The sequence below is a fragment of the Oryctolagus cuniculus genome, chromosome 18 (genome assembly GCF_051225735.1).
Source record: "Oryctolagus cuniculus isolate XC-2025 breed Fujian yellow rabbit chromosome 18, ASM5122573v1, whole genome shotgun sequence".
Lineage (NCBI taxonomy): Eukaryota > Metazoa > Chordata > Mammalia > Lagomorpha > Leporidae > Oryctolagus > Oryctolagus cuniculus.
Genome location: NC_142884.1, coordinates 79156184 through 79172193, shown reverse-complemented (window position 1 = coordinate 79172193; position 16010 = coordinate 79156184). Strand labels below are relative to the sequence as shown.

Here is a 16010-nt window from a genome sequence, read left to right as displayed (position 1 = left end):
TTAGTTGCATCGTAAGTAGAGCAGCCAGGACATGAGCTGATGCCATGTGGGATGCTAGTGTCACAGGAGGCAGCTTTACCATCTATGTCCCAATGCCACCACCCTTTGAAATTTACTTATTTATAAGTTACAGAGAGTAGAAGAGGGAGAGAGGGATATCTTCCATCTACTGGTTTACTCCCCAAATGGCTCCAGTGGCCAGGGTTAGGCCAGGCCAAAGCCAGGAGCATGGAACTCCATCCGAGTTTCCCATGTGGGTGTCGGGCCATCCTCCCTGCTTTCCTAGGCCATTAGCAGGGAGCTGCCAGGATCCAAACCAGGGCTCCTGTGGATAGCCAACATCACAGGCACTGGCTTCACTCAGTTTCTTTCAGCATATTTATTTGCCTTGTATCTCTATGATTACATTTATTGTTATTTATTCTTTTTGATACTGTTTTGAAGGGAGTATCTTTTTTAAAAGATTTATTTATTTATATGAAAGGCAGAGTTATTCAGAGGTAGAGAGCAAGAGAGAGAGAGAGAGAGAGAGGTCTTCCATCCACTGGTTTCACTCTCCAAATGGCTGCAATAGGTGGAGCTGGGCTGATCCAAAACCAGGAGCCAGGAGCTTCTTCCAGGACTTCCGCATTAGTGCAGGGACCCAAGGTTTTGGACCATCTTCTGCTTTCCCAGGCCATAGCAGGAAGCTGGATCAGAAGTGGAGCAGCCAGGACTCGAACTGGTGTCCATATGGAATGCTGGCCCCAAGTGGAATTTCTTGTTTTACTTTTCAGTGCTAGTGTGTGGTGATGCAGCTCATTGGGGTGTGTTAATCTCGTATTGTGCAACTGAACTCACTTATAAAGTCAGCAGGAAGCTGGAATTGAAAAGTGGAGTTACGGTTATCCCAGGTTATGTCTTGGTCTTTCTGCCCGATGCTTGGCTAAGCGCTGCATCTGCGTCTCCCGCGTGGGGGCAGTGGCCCCGGTACTTGGCCGTCCTCTGCTGCCCTCTTGGCACAGCAGCAGAGCGCTGTTGCAGGGTGAGCAGGTTGCTGGGATGGCACCTGATGCCCCGTCTGTCCTGGGGGTGCACGACTGCGGGCTGTCCTTTCCCTGGGCCACCTGAGGAGGGCCTTCGTCCCACATGCTCCTCACTTGGCACCTTTTCTTGTGAGGGCTGTAAAGGAGATTGGTGGAAGTGGGATTTCTGGGCATCTTCTCCCACTGCCCCTTCCAGAGCAGGCTGCGTTGCCGCGGAGCCCTCTGTTTTTCACTCCTGATTAGCAGTCCTGTGCCTGTCTCCCCCCATCCTGCTGTGGTCCCCAGCACCCTACAGGATTAGGCCAGGGACGGGGCAGTGTGCTGTGGTCAGTCACTGACCACCCCTTTATGGTTAGGTGAGAGTCAAGGGAAGACTGTGGTCACCGACTGTCCAGGCGCCATTCAGGGCTTGGCCAGGGCAGGGGCAGTGTGCTGTGATTTGTGATTTGGGACAGTTAATAAAGCAGCCCATCCCCCATCCCTCAGAGTGGAGCAGAGAAACAGGAGTGCCACTTTCCTTTCCCCCCTTTTTTTTTTTTAAATTTATTTATTTGAAAGACAGAGTTACAGAGAGAGTCCATCCACTGATTCACTCTCCAATTGGCTACAACAGCCGGAGCTACAATGATGCGAAGCCAGGAGCTTCTTCCCGGTCTGCCACGCCGGTGCAGGGGCCCAAGGACTTGGGCCATCTTATATTGCTTTCCCAGCCATAGCAGAGAGCTGGATTGAAGTGGAGTAGCCGTGTCTTGAACTGTCGCTCATATGCCAGGGTGTTAAAGACTTTTTAATCTTCTAATTCTATTTTCCATGAACTTTTTAAAAATGCATTTATTTATTTGAAAGGTGTAGTTATAAAGAGGCGGGGGGGGGGTGGTCTTCCTGTTGGTTCACTTCCAAATGGAGCTGGGCTGATATGAAGCCGGGAGCCAGGAGCTTCTTCCAGGTCCCCCACATGGGTGCAAGGGCCCAAGCAGTTGGGCCATCCTCTGCTTTCCCAGGCCACAGCAGAGAGCTGGATTAGAAGTGGAGTGTCCAGGTCTTATACCAACACCCATATGGGATGCTGGCACTGCAGGCGGCAGCTTTTACCTGATGTTTCACGTTTGATAAACTGTTCATTCTTGATAGTGCAGAGGGGCCCCATATTTTATAAGGAACCAGCTTGGAGGCGAATTCTCCCCTAGACGGAGTTCCTGTTTGTGGCTGCCTCAGGGAAGCGCCTTCCAAAACGGCACCTTGTGCTTTCCAGAAAGTGGCCTGTGCCTGTGTAGTCCGCCCCAGACCAGATCTTTTCATCAGATACAAAACCTACAGACACTTGGCTGGTGCTGTGGCACAGCAGGTGAAACCACAGCCTGTGGCGCCAGTTCAAGTCCCGCTGCTCCACTTCCAATCCAGCTCTCTGCTGTGGCCTGGGGAAGCAGCAGAAGATAATCCAAGTCCTTAGGTCCCTGCACCCACATGGGAGACCCAGAGGAAGCTCCTGGTTTCGGATGCCCCTAGCTCTGGCTCTTGTGACCATTTGGGGAGTGACCCAGCAGATGGAAGTGCACTCTCTCCCTCTCTCCCTCTCTCCCTCTCTCCCTCTCTCCCTCCCTCCCTCCCTCCCTCCCTCTCTCCCTCTCTCCCTCTCTCCCTCTCTCTCCCTCTCTCCCTCCCTCCCTCTCTCCCTCTCTCCCTCTCTCCCTCTCCCTCTCTCTCTCTCCCTCTCTCCCTCCCTCCCTCTCTCCCTCTCTCCCTCTCTCCCTCTCTCCCTCTCCCTCTCTCTCTCTCCCTCTCCCTCTCCCTCTCCCTCTCTCTCTCTCCCTCTCTCCCTCTCTCCCTCTCTCCCTCTCTCCCTCTCTCCCTCTCTCCCTCTCTCCCTCTCTCCCTCTCTCCCTCTCTCCCTCTCCCTCTCTCCCTCTCCCTCTCCCCCCCTCCCCACCCCACCCCACCCCACCCCACCCCCGCCTTTCAAATACATAAATAAAACAAAATATGTCAGGCATTTGTGGGTTCCTTTGAGTCACATTTCTCCTGGGCTGTGTTGGGAAGAATTGCTGATATCATTTTCTGAATTGAATCGCATGTAGCATATTTGGTGTGAATTGTGGTCTTAGATCTTTGAGAATAAACCCTGAAGTAGTTTAAGAGTGTAGAATGTGCATGGAGGGGGTTATGGTGCCCAGTAATATTCGCCGGGAGGAACCAGCGCACAGAAACGGAATGGCAGAGGAAGCGTGGAGACTCAGGTGTGTTTCTGCAGTAGGGAGAGGCAGGTGGTGCTAAGATTGGGGGAGTGGGAGGCCGTATGGGGCTTTGTGGGACAAAGGGACAGTTAACGTTTTGAGTGTGACAGGAAGCCCACTTAGGCTGCAAGACATGTGATGTTGACACAAGTTTGATACTAGTTCTGTGAGGTGTCTGTCCGACTCACCTAAGCCCTTCTCAGCTCGGCTAGTGTCCTGGCCCTGGGTCCCTGAGGGCGTCCCTCCACCTGCGCGGGCAGGGGCAGCGGCGCCTGTGGCCGCCAGCACACACCCTGGGGCCTTTGTGCTGCCCCAGTGAACAGGAGCGGGGTCGAGGTGTGTGGGAATTGCGTGTCTTCGTACGATGTCCCCGTGCTGACTGTGCTCTCTCATTTCAGAGGATTCGCAGCCCTGCTGTGGGACGCCCCGCCCTGGGTTTAACACGCAGTCCTCGTCACCGTGAGTCTCAGCTATGGAATCGGTAAACCCTGCGTGCTCACTTTCCCGTTCGCGTTGTTTTCATTGGGCTGTAAGATGAGTATGAGAACAGTGAATGTTTCCGGTTAGCTAATTTGCTTGTGCTTAGAGGAGCCTCACGTGAGGTCTGACTTTGTGGGTGTCTGGAGCTCTGGGGGGGTCACTGGGATCCCTGGTGTTAGAGCGGGAGGAGGGCTGCTGACGATTGACGGGCTGGAGAGCTCACTGGAAAGGAGGTTTATCTTGTCATTCTCGCTCCAGCAGCTGGGAGGCCCAGGACCCTGCCGTGGCTGTGTTTGCTTTGCACCTTCTGAGCTGCGCGGTGACATGGGCATGAGGAGCAGCTGTGGGAAGAAGCTGTGAGGGCCCCGTGCTCTGTGCTCTGGGCAGGGCGCCCTGGGGAGGGGCCTGGTGGCTGCAGGCTGGGCTCCTAGAAGCTGGAGGCCAGGGAGCGGTTGCCAAGAAACAAGCCGCCTCCTGCAGATGACTGGCACATGTTGTGAGAGGACGGCCGGATGCCTCCTCAGATCTGACCGAGTGCATGCCGCCACAGGACGCGGTCCTCCCGTGGGAGACGCCTGTGAACAGCAGGCGTGGTAACAGCTGGGCTCATGTTGGTTTCCCGTGTCCTGACCAGTGCAGAACAGGAGCTGTGCTGCGTTACACCTAGCAAGCACACCAGGAGCCCTTTCTGCTACTTTGGTTCTCTTTCCTCTCTCACTGTTGAATTGCAACACGCCCAGCTGGTCTTCCCAGGTATTTCCTTGGAAGTGGGGAAATGAGAGCTGAGGTGTCTCTGACAGGAGCCAGGAGCCAGTGGGGACTGGTGTTGAGGTGCGACGTCTTTGTTCCTGATGATTTCTGCTCCGTGCTTGCGTAGCGGGGGAAACGACCCCTCGGCCTTTGGTCTGAGCTGTGCGTCTGCTCAGAGAGAGTCAGGCTGGGCTTCACCTGTAGTGAGGACAGCGCGAAATGCTGCTTCTGTTTGTGTGGAAAACGAGACTGTTAGCGAGTGTCTTGTGATGCTAGACCCCCTGGTGCTGGTCTGAGCAGGGCTGCCGGGTGGGCCTCCAGGCGCGCAGTGCCCAGCACTCTGACCGCGGCAGTCTCTGTTAGTGCAGAGTGCAGTCCTTTTTCTCTGGTGTTTGGGTTGAATACAGCTGTAGGCTGGCTGCATGGAGCAGTGTGGTGGGAGGGCTGAGGGCAGCTGGGGCAGGGGCGGGGCCCTCTCCTGTCTGCCTCCTGAGGCCCTTTCCTGCAGGCTTTTAGGAAACAGAACAGCCGCTTGTTGGTACGTCGTCCGCTGTTTGCTGTCGCTGCCGCGCTGGTTGCCTGTGGCGCAGCGTGAGCACCTGCTCTACTCCAGGGCTTGGGTCTCTGCAGCCTCTGCTGTGCTGTGGATCCCTCTCCTGCAGCTGCGTCTGCGGCCTGGCCTGCCTGGCGTCCAGCGTGCATGTGACCGGGGCGAGTTTCCTCAGCGCTCGGAGCCTCATGTGCTGTCTGCAGTGGCAGTGGTGGTGCCTATCTAGGCGAAGAGATCACATGGCATTACAATAATTAGATTCGGTGTTTCTCACACTTCTGTGGGCTAATACTCCAGCTTAAGCAGGCAGCTGGTGCAGCTCTTGCCAGAGTGGTTAAGGGAGTTGATGTGCTTCTTGGTGGCGTGAGTGCACAGGTGTGTGTGTCTGCACAGTGTGAATCCCCCAGTGCCCAGTGCCAGCCTGAGCCACCTCTCTGAAGCAAGTTTCCAGAAACAGTTCGCCTTTGGAAAGTGGTTGGTATGATAACTAAAGGCAGTGATGCTTATATGAAGAGACTTGGAGTTAATATTTTTTGTTTTACTTGAACAATACATTTAAAATATCAGTGATCAGTTTTTGACTTATTGAAATGATGAACTTGCAAGGTACACAGCATGATAGTGTCATTGTGTGTCAGTGTCCCTGAGTGTGAGCCGTGTGTCAGTGTCCCTGTGTGTGTGTCGTATGTCACTGTCCCTGAGTGTGAGCCGTGTGTCACTGTCCCTGTGTGTCAGCGTCCCTTCCCTGTGTGTGAGCTGTGTCTCTGTCCCTGTGTGTGAGCTGTGTGTCACTGTCCCTGTGTGTGTGCCGTGTGTCACTGTCCCTGAGTGTGAGTTGTGTGTCAATGTCCCTGTGTGTGTGTGTCATGTGTCACTGCCCCTGTGTGTGAGCTCTGTGTCACTGTTCCTGTGTGTGTGTCAGTGTCCCTTAGTGTGAGCTGTGTGTCACTGTCCCTCCGTGTGTGTGTTGTGTCACTTTCCCTGTGTGTGTGCGCCGTGTGTCACTGTCCCTCTGTGTGTGTCGTGTCACTGTCACTGTGTGTCACTGTCCCTGTGTTGTGTGCCGTGTCAGTGTCCTGGAGTGTGAGCTCTGTCAGTGTCCCTGTGTGTGTGCCGTGTGTCAGTGTCCCCTCTCTGTGTGTGAGCTGTGTGTCCCTGTCCCTGTGAGTGTGTCATGTGTCATTGTCCCTGAGTGTGAGCCGTGTGTCAGTGTCCCCATGTGTGTTGTGTGTCACTGTCCCAGTTTGTGTTGTGTGTCACTGTCCCTGTGTGTGTGTCGTGTGTCACTGTCTCTGAATGCCGCTGGCTCCCGGCTGGATCTGTGAAGGGCTGTCAGTCCCCAGCACCTACTGCAGCCACGCCTGTCGCTGCCTGAGCCTCAGGGTGGGGAGTAGCAGTTGCTCCTTGGCCCCTGTCCTGCCGAGGGCCATCACCAGGAGAAACCAGTGCCACCTGGCTTCTGCCCACATTCTGGCCCTGTGCTGAGGACAGACTCACAGCTCTGTGAGGAGCACGGGTCCCAGTCCAAATTCTCTGCCCTGTTTTTCTTTTCTGTCTTCCTTTTTTTTTTTTTTTTTTTTTTAATTTATTTATTTGAAAGGTAGAGAGAGGGAGAGGGAGATGCAGAGAGAGAGAGGATCTTCTATCTTCCGGTTCATTCCCCAGATGACTGCAGCGGCTGGGGCTGGGCCAGGCTGAAGCCAGGAGCTTCTTCCAGGTCTCCCACGAGGGTGCAGGGCCCAAGCGCTTGAGCATGACCCACTGCTTTCCAGGCCGTAGCAGAGAGCTGGATCGGAAGTGGAGCTGAGACGGGCAGAGGGTGCAGAGGGTGGCGTAACCTGCTGCACCACAGCGCGGCCCCACCTCCCCTGTTGTGCCCAGAACTTCTGTTAGGGTTTAAGTTTACACAGCAGAGCGTTCTTTGCTTCTTTGCTAAAGGAGTAGTGGTAGCCAACTCTGTCAGCTTACAAAGTGCCAAGTTCTTCAATGTGACCAATTTTTACTGTACTCTGAGGGTTCTGGGGGATTTTCTGTGTCTGGACCCTTAAGAGCAGACAGACGTGCGGGGTCTGAAGTGTCATTCAGAGGAGTTCATCGGTCCTGAAAGTGTCGATTGTGTTGGGTTTCCCAGCTCCATCCCCCGCTCCCTGCAGCGGCACCGGGAGCCTGCGAGGAGCAGGGTGCTGTGCCTGGGCGGCCTTGGAGGCTCTGCTCCGCCCAGCAGAGTGGTGGACTATTGTAGAGCCGTGTTTACGGTTATGACGTCACGTGTTTCCTGTTCATTGTGGTAAATACACTGATTCTCATGGAATACTAATTTTTCTTTAATATCATCAGTTTTTAAAACCGGCTAAAGGTTTTAAAAGGTTTCACTTCCTTTTTCTTTTCTTTTAAAGATTTATTCATTTGTTTGAAAGGCAGAGTGACAGGAGGGAGGGAAGGAGAGAGAGATACTAATCTTCCAACCACTGATTTATTTCTCAAATGCCTACAACAGCCAGATCTGGGCCAGGCTTAGGCCAGGAGCCAGGAACTCCTCCCGTGTCTCCCACCTGGGCCAGTATCTGCTGCCTTCTTATATGCATTAGGTTGAAGCTGGACTGGGGTGGGGTAGCCTGGACTTGGACCAGGCTCTACTTCAGCTTCAGCCACGACGCCACAGCACTGGTTCCTTCTTCATGCTGTCATGTTTGAGGATAAAAGCTTCTGTGTCCTGGCCCAGGGCTGGGTGGTCCGTGAGTTCTGGTGAAGCTGAGGTGAGGATGTGTGCCATGTGCTGCCCACCCTTGCTGCTGCCGGGCCGTGGGAACTTGCCCCAGGACCTGGTTTGTTCTTTCTGGCCAGCACATATATCACCTCAAAGATCAAGAAAAACTCCTAAGTTGAACCGGCTGCCTTGAAAACACCAGACACCTCCCCCCTCCCCCGGCCCTTGATGAGTACGCGTCAGGGTTCAGAGTTTGTGCAACTTTATCAGCTGTCTCACTGCAAGAAGAAGTTGGAATAGATGCATAGTTGAAGGGCAGAGTTAGAGAGAAAGGGAGATCTCCCGGCTGTTGCTGTTTCACTCCCCGGATGGCCACAGTGGCCAGGGCTGAGCCAGGCCAGGAGCCTGCAGCTTCATCTGGGTCTCTCACATGGTTGGTAGGGGCCTGAGCACTTGGAGCGTCTTCTGCTGCTTTCCTGGGTGCGCTAGCAGGGAGCTGGATCGGTAGTGGAGCAGCTGGGACCTGAACCAGTGCCCACAAGGGATGTCGGCATTGCAGGTGGCTGCTACGCCACCGCGACATCGCTTTTTCAAAAAACATTTTACAAACTTCCTTCCCCTCCCCTCTGCCCTCCCCCTGTCCTCCCCTCTGCCCTCCCCCTGTCCTCCCCTCCCCTCCCCTCTGCCCTCCCCTCCCCTCCCTTCTTTTTCTTTTTCTTTTTCTTTTTCTTTTTCTTTTTCTTTTTCTTTTTCTTTTTCTTTTTCTTCATTTACTTGAGAGGCATAGTTAGAGAGAGAGTCTTCCATTGCTGGTTCACTCTGCAAATGGCCTCAACCTCTGGAGCTGCACCAGTCCAAAGTCAGGAGCCTGGAGCTTTTTCTGGCTTTCCACAAAGCCTTAGGGGCCTAAGCACTTGGGCCATCTTCTACTGCTTTCCCAGGCCATCAACAGGGAGCTGGATAGAGAGAGAGAGACAGAGAGAAAGGTCTTCCTTTTTCCGTTGGTTCACCCCCCAAGTGGCTGCTATGGCCGGCGCTGCGCTGATCTGAAGCCAGGAGCCAGGTGCTTCCTCCTGGTCTCCCATGCAGGTGCAGGGCCCAAGGACCTGGGCCATCCTTCACTGCACTCCTGGGCCACAGCAGAGAGCTGGACTAGAAGAGGAGTGACTGGGACAGAATCCGGCGCCCTGACTGGGACTAGAACCCAGGGTGCCAGCGCCACAGGCGGAGGATTAGCCTAGTGAGCTGCGGCGCCAGCCAACACTAATCTTTATTAAAACTTTTCTTGGGGGGGGTGGGTCTGGCTCTGTGGTATAGTGAGTTAAGCTACCACCTGCAGCACCAACATCCCACATGGGTACCCGTTCAAGTCCCGGCTACACCATTTCTTATCCAGCTTCCTGCTAATGTGCCTGGGAAAGTAGTGGAGGATGGCCTGAGTCTGTGGGTCCCTGCACCCATGTGGGAAATCCAGATGAAGCTTTGGCCCAGCTCCAGCCATTGCAGCCATTTGGAGAGTGAACCAGTGGATGGAAAATCTCTCTCTCTCTCTCTCTCTCTCTCTCTCTCTCACTCTGCCTTTCAAATAAAATAAAGATTTTTAAAAATTTTCATTTTATTTGAGAGTCAGACAGATCTTCTGTCTGCTTGTTCGCTTCCCAAATGCCCACAATTGGAGCAGGCCAGAGGCAGGAGCCTGGAACTTATTCTGGGCTCCCTGTGTGGGTAACAAGAACCCAAGTACTTGAGCCATCATCACCTATTGTTTCCCCTAGGTGTGCATGAGCAGGAAGCTGGATGGGGACTAGAAGAATCTGGACTTGAACTGGGCACTCCAGTGTGGGATGCAGGCATCCCAGGTGCTGGCTTACTGTTGTGCCAAATGCTTGCTTTCTTGCAAGCTTTTTAAAGATAGAGGAGAGGCAGAGAGAGAGAGAGATTGATTGGTTTACTCCCCCATTAGTTGCAACAGCTGGAGCTGTGCCGATCTGAAGCTAGGAGCTTCTTCAGGGTCTCCCACGAGGGCCCAAGGACTTGGGCCATCTTCTGCTGCTTTCCAGGCCATAGCAAAGAGCTGGATGGGAAGTGGAGTGGCTGGGTCTCGAACCGGCAGCCATATGGGATGCCTGCACTGCAGGCGGTAGCTTTACCTGCTACGCCACAGTGCCGGCCCCTAAAGATACTATTTATATAATTTTATTTGCTTGAAAAGCAGAGAGGCAGATAAAGAGCTTTTCCATTCACTGGTTCACTCCCTGAACTAGGGCCAGGCTGGAGCTCAGAGAATTCAGTCTTGGTGTCCCACGTGACTGGCAGGGACCCAGGTACTTGAACCATCGTCTGTCACCTCCAGAGCTGTGCGTTAGCAGGAAACTGGATTGGAGAACAGAGCTGGGACTCGAATCCAGGCCCTCTGAGGTGCAATCAGGTGGCCCAGGTGGTAGCAGCCTCTGCACCAGACACCTGCCTCTTGACATGATCTTCTGAGCATGTTGCATGCATGGACTTTGCATCAAAATAAACTTAGTGTCTGTATTCCCCTACTCACAACCTGCCCCTTTGTTTTGAGGTGAGAGAACTGCCATTCACTAGTTTACCTCCCAGATGACTTAGGGGTAGGGCCAGTGCCAGAGCTGGGTATGCTGTCCCAGATCTCCCACAGGGGCGGCAAGAGTCCAGTTACTCAAGCCGTCACTGCTGCCCCTCAGAATCTGCACTAGCAGGAAGCTTGAGTCAGGAGACAGAGCCAGAAATTGAACCTGAGTACTCTGCTAATGGGATATATTTTATTTAAAAACATTTTTAAACTTATTTGAAAGAGTTACAGAAAGAGAGGGAGAGAGTGAGCGCTCTTGCATTGCTGGGTCACTCCCCAAATGGCTGCAACAACCAGAGCTGGGCCGATCCAAAGTCAGGAGCCAGGAGCTTCTTCTGGGTCTCCCACCCAAGCACTTGGGCCACCTTCCACTGTTTTCCTTCACACATTAGAGGGAGCTGGATCCAAAGTGGAGCAGCCGAGATTTGAACCAGCTCCCATATGGCTTGGTGGTGCTGCAGGCTGGGGCTTTAACCCTCTGTGGCCATAGCGCTGGCCCCAATAGTGGGATGGCTTATTGCTACGCTAAATGCCTGCCCTAAACACAGCTTTTAATTTATTTTTCCGTAAACTTTGTGAAATCCTTTTGTTTTTGAGTTCTTTTTTTAAGATTTTATTTATTTATTTATTTATTTGGTGGAGAGAGAGAGGTCTTCCATCCACTGATTTACTGCCTAAATGGCCACAATGGCCTGGAACTGGGCTGATCTGAAACAAGCAGCCAGGAGCTTCCTCCAGGTTTCCCATGCAGATGTAGGGGCCCAAGCACTTGGGCCATCGTCTACTGCTTTCCCAGGCCACAGCAGAGAGCTGGAGCTGGGACATGAACTGACTTAGCCTGCTGTGCACAGCACTGGCCCCTGCTCCTTAGTTCTTGTAACAGGTATAGAAGGGCAGTTCAGTTACAAAATAGTGTTTGCTTCAGTGTATTTTTTTTCTTAAGATTTATTTATTTATTTGAAAGGCAGAGTTACAGAGAGGCAGAGAGAGAAAGAGAGAGGTCTTCCATCCACTGCTTTTCTCCCCAGATGGCCGCAATGCCTGGAGCTGCGCCGATCTGAAGCCAGGAGCCAGGAGCTTTCTCTGGGTCCCCCATGCTGGTGCAGGGGCCCCAGCACTCGGGCCATCTTGTATTGCTTTCCTAGGCTATAGCAGAGAGGTTGATGGGAAATGGAGCAGCTGGGACTTAATCCGGTGCACATGTGGGATATCGGCATTGCAGGCGGCAGCTTTACCTGCTGCACCACAGCACTGACCCCTTGGGTGCATTCTGCTTGCAGAGGAAGAGGGCCTGGGTGTGCTGTGGTCTGAGCACCCCTGTGCTGGGTCGAGAGGGGCTTGGGGGCCTTCGAGGTTGGCCCAGGGCTTTTCTTCTCTTTTTCCCAATTAGAGTAGGCATCTTTATTGTTTGTCCTTTGGGAAGAGGGGTTTGAGATACATTTAACGTCACAAAAAGGGTGCCGCCAGCTGTCCTGACTGTGAGGGAAAAGTCTCCAGTCACGTCCCCTCTGTTGCTCTGGTGGCCTCTCAGCAGTTTTCTTCCCTGTGAGGGTCACTGAAGGAGAGCCCAGGGCTCTGCTAGGGCATCAGATTGGGGACAGAAAGGAGAGCAAAGGGGGTTCCAGCCGCTGGGCTCTCAGGGGTCCCAGCAGGTAGTAGAGGCCACGGTTGCAAGGAGTGGACTGGGGTGGGGGCAGTGCCTTGATTCAGCCAAGTTGGCGTGTCTGCGCTTTGGGGCTGAGCTCTGTGGCCTAGTGATGGATCCAGGGTGGACAGAGGGAGTGGCTCCTGGAGTGGGTGTAATGCAGCTGGAAGGAGGCTGGGTCACGTGTATAAGCTCAGGTCATAGGCTCGAGCCAGCAACCTCACGGCTGCTTTTTTGTTTTTTATTTTAAATCCCCTGTCTTCATATTTGATGGTCATGCCTTAGGAGGCTGTGGCGCCGGGCCCAGGGCTCTGGCTGGTCTGTCCTTGGTCCTGTTTTCTGTCTTCCTAGCCTGCAGTTGTTTTGGAGGCTAGGTTCAGGCCTGAGTCTTTATGTCACCTCTCCTCTCTCCTCCCACTGTTCCTCAGGTTCATGGCAGGCATAGACTCTGCTGGATACACTTGTTATTTTTTCCCTACAAAGCCCAAGGAAAGAGATATCATGCATATTTTTATCATACAGAGATTCTAGGTCTCAAGGTTCTTGAAAAAGTCGATTTTCCAGGACTCTATCCGCAGTGCCAGTTAAGGGTGCCGTGTTTGTGGCTCGGAGCCCTCCTCTCCCATTCGAGGGACGTGGTGGCCGTGTCAGTCTTGGGTTGCAGGGATGGTGGTAGGTGATGGGTCAGTTCAGAGACCTGCTTGCTGGGGCTGCTGGCCTGGCCTGCCACTCTTGTGACGTATGTGGCTGCTGTGTGCATGAGGGCAGTGGGGCTGCTTGTGTGCCTCGGGGTAGCCCTGTGCTTTGAGAGGTGCCATGTGTCAGGAGGACAGTTGTGTGCCAAGGGCGGCCATGTGCCGTGAGGACAGCTGTGTGCGATGGGTTTGACCCCTTCTCGTGTGTGCACCCTTGTTTTGCACCTGGGCAGGTGGAAGGTGGCCTGGGAACAGAGTAAGAGAGACCTGAGGCACCAGTCACCCCTCGCTTAGTTCCAGGGGAGTCTGCCTCTTGCACGGTCATCCTCCTCTTTCCGTGTGCAGTCAGCTGCCCTGGCCCTCTCAGCAGTGTTCTGGTGGCAGAGGCTGTGGCAGGCTGAGAATGAGAGCAGGAGGGCTGCTGTTTGCTTCGCACGAAGGCTGGCCTTGTTTCGAGGGTGGGGAAGGGCGGGGATCTCTGAGCCGGAGCCTGCTGGAGCAGGAGGTCTTGGAGAGGCAGACAGCGCTGTGATGCTCCCCAGTGTTTGTGCATACCCAGAGGCGGTGCATTGCTCGCAGGGACCCTGGACACGTCCTTTGGTGTCCCCTTGGCCTGTTCCTTGTCGGGGCTCAGATGCGCTTTGTGAATTTTTGACATGGCTGTCATCGAGTTGCCCTGACACCAGCCCTGCTGAGGGGTGAGCATAGCACTTGTTGCACATTCTTGGTCTTGCTGTCCTGTGAGTGCTTCCCCTGAGCACCGGTGATGTGGGTGTTCCCCCTGAGGTCCTCTTGCAGCCTGCCGTGTGTGGGGCTCTCCTCCCTGTGACTGTGCTGCGTCCTGGTCTTAGACGGAGCCCTGTCTGCTCCCGAGGCGTTGCCCTGGCCTGAGGGTTGTTTGTAGTGCTGTGCTCATCCGCTCAGAGAAGCCTTTGCTCATCTGGTGAGATTTTAACATCTGAGTGCTGCTGCACTCTGACCTCTGCCCTGTGCCTGCCTTGTCTGGGCACTGTTCTCTGAGGGTGGGTCTGCCCTCCTCATTGGGCGTCCTGGTGTCTGTGTGCTAATAAAGGTGCAGTCCCATGTGCCTCATACTGGCACCTTGCATTCTTCTTGGGTGATGACCTCGGGTTCTCTGGGGCTGACCATAAGACCCAGAGCCCAGCTGGTGTGTTTGCAGTTTGTGCTTTCGGCAGGCATCCAGCGGTGTGGGTAGGGAGGCCTGTGCCTGTGCCCGGAGGCCATGATGTGTGTGCTCCAGGTCAGAATTAGAATTTATAGTCAGAACAGAGAGGATAGCCAGACCTAGGACCTGGATGATTTTCTGGCTGAAGTTTATTTTGAGATCAGTTGGGAGTCACGGTTTTGCATCCTTTATGCAGAGATGCTTGGGAGAAGAAGTGAGGTGCTGGGGCTGCCTGGGCTGGACTTGCTGGCCATGTCCCAGGTTCCCTTTCCTGGTGAGGAGTTGTTTGAGCTGCAGTGTAGACAAGAAGCCTGATAAGAAAGTTACTTACATGGAGAGAGGCTTTGTGAATACCTGCTGTGCAGATGTGCTCTACAGAATATTTTCTCTTACTGCCTAAGCGAGTCATGTATTCTGTGCTTCTGAAAGTCACTGAGAGCACAGATTCTGGGAGCAAGTTGCCTGGAGCACATTTGCAAACAGCTGCAGAGCTGGGTTCAGGGAGAGGGTTTGGGAGCACCCCCTCCGCCCTGAGCATCTCCTGCAGGCCCGCCTCCACCACCGTCCCCGCTTGGACTCATGGCATTGGCACTATGAGTCTGTTACTGTGGCACAGGCCATGGTGTTGCCGGGGACTCAGGGTAGACTGGGGAGAGACTGTTAGATGCCTGTTTGTGGAAGCAGCAAAGGATCCTGTGGAGGACTGGGGCTGTCTCTAGCGCTTGGCCGTCTTGTCATCAGAGGAGGTGCAGGCTCACAGGGGGCCTTAGTTGTGTAACACTGAGGAAGCTGAACAGTTATTTGCATACACAGGGTCTTCAACCCTCAAAGCACTCTATGTGAGGTGGGTAGAGGAGAGCCAGTGGCCACAGGGACCTGTGAGTGTGGCTTGCTCCTCAGTCCCCTGCCCTGGCATGGCGGGTGGAGGTGGTTGGTACCGTTAGCAGGTGGTCTAACGTCCTCTGCACTCTAGCTGCAGGTCCTTTAGACTTTGCCTCGCTTCCAGACAGGCACTAGGGTAGCAAAGTGAATTTACAGATACTGATCAGACGAGAAGCGCGGTCTACAGGGAATGTATAATAGAGTCCACATTTTTTTTCTAAGATTTTATTTAAGAGATAGAGTTACAGAGAGAGGGGTATTCCATCTGCTGGCTCACTCCCCAAATGGCTGCAGTGGCCAGAGCTGAGCTGAACCGGAGCCAGGAGCCAGGAGCTTCTTCTTGGTTTCCCACTTGGGTGCAGGGGCCCAAGCACTTGGGCCATCTTCCGCTGCTTTCCCAGGCCACAGCAGGGAGCTGGATTGGAAGTGGAGCAGCCAGGACTCAGCTGCCATCCGTATGGGATGCTGGCACTGCACTCGAAGGCTTAGCCTGCTACATCACAGCACCAGCCCCTAGAGTCTGCATTTGAAGCACATTCACCCTTGCTTCCTTCCGTGGCTCTAGTGTGGGGCGGGCAGACCGACACAGGTGTCCCCAGGGGCTCTCCCTGGCCTTCCTGCAGGAGGCTGTGGAAGAGGCTGGCTGGGGCCCTGCCCGAGGCAGACTGAGCACCTGACAGCTCCGGGCGGTGCCGTCCTTGCCTGCCCAGTTTGGAATTTTAGTGAGAAGTTTGTCAAGTTTGTAGCTTCTGCGTACGTTCTTTTGTCTTAGTCTCACAACTCTGTTACTCTCTGTGCCCTGTCTTTTAAGGGTGCACTCTGGATCCCCAGCTCGTTGGGCAGCAGTGGCTCTCAGGTCTGGAAGCTGCTGTCCGTGCCTAACTCTGGTTGAGCGTGTGGGACATGCTTTGGTCTGTGGGTTTCCTGGGGCCGTTCTGACAGAACTCCCTGCTTCAGTTCACACATACAGCCTTGCCTTTTCAGCTTTTCCTCACATCTGCCTCACCTGCCTGAGCGCTGCAGCACCCTGAGCTGAGCCCTGACCGGGACGGACGGGCCTCTCTGTGCCATGCATGCTGAGCCCTGACCAGGACGGACGGGCCTCTCTGTCGTGCGTGACCGGGACGGACGTGCCTCTCTGTGTCGTGCATGACCGGGACGGACGGGCCTCTCTGTGCCGTGCATGCTGAGCCCTGACCAGCCCGGAGCAGGCAGCAGGGCCCCCAGAGACTGCTGCCGGTGGTCTCTGAAAGGGGCCGAGTC

At 54.2% G+C, this 16010-nt stretch overlaps 1 protein-coding gene across 10 annotated transcripts in view; it reads left to right on the top strand.

The window, feature by feature from the left end:
- The window catches only part of ANKRD11 (ankyrin repeat domain 11), a 140198-nt gene that overhangs the window by 43553 nt on the left and 80635 nt on the right, over positions 1 to 16010 (top strand). For 7 of the 10 annotated variants that reach the window (XM_089319796.1, XM_089319795.1, XM_070062841.2 and 4 more), the window contains exon 2: positions 3655 to 3737. The exons of 1 other annotated variant lie outside the window; for it this stretch is intronic. In XM_089319796.1, coding sequence (XP_089175922.1) covers positions 3729 to 3737 — 9 coding nt within the window. In that variant the 5' untranslated portion in view covers positions 3655 to 3728. The remainder of the gene's footprint in view (positions 1 to 3654; positions 3738 to 16010) is intronic. 2 more of the 10 variants (XM_089319794.1, XM_070062839.2) reach the window with 1 other exon arrangement.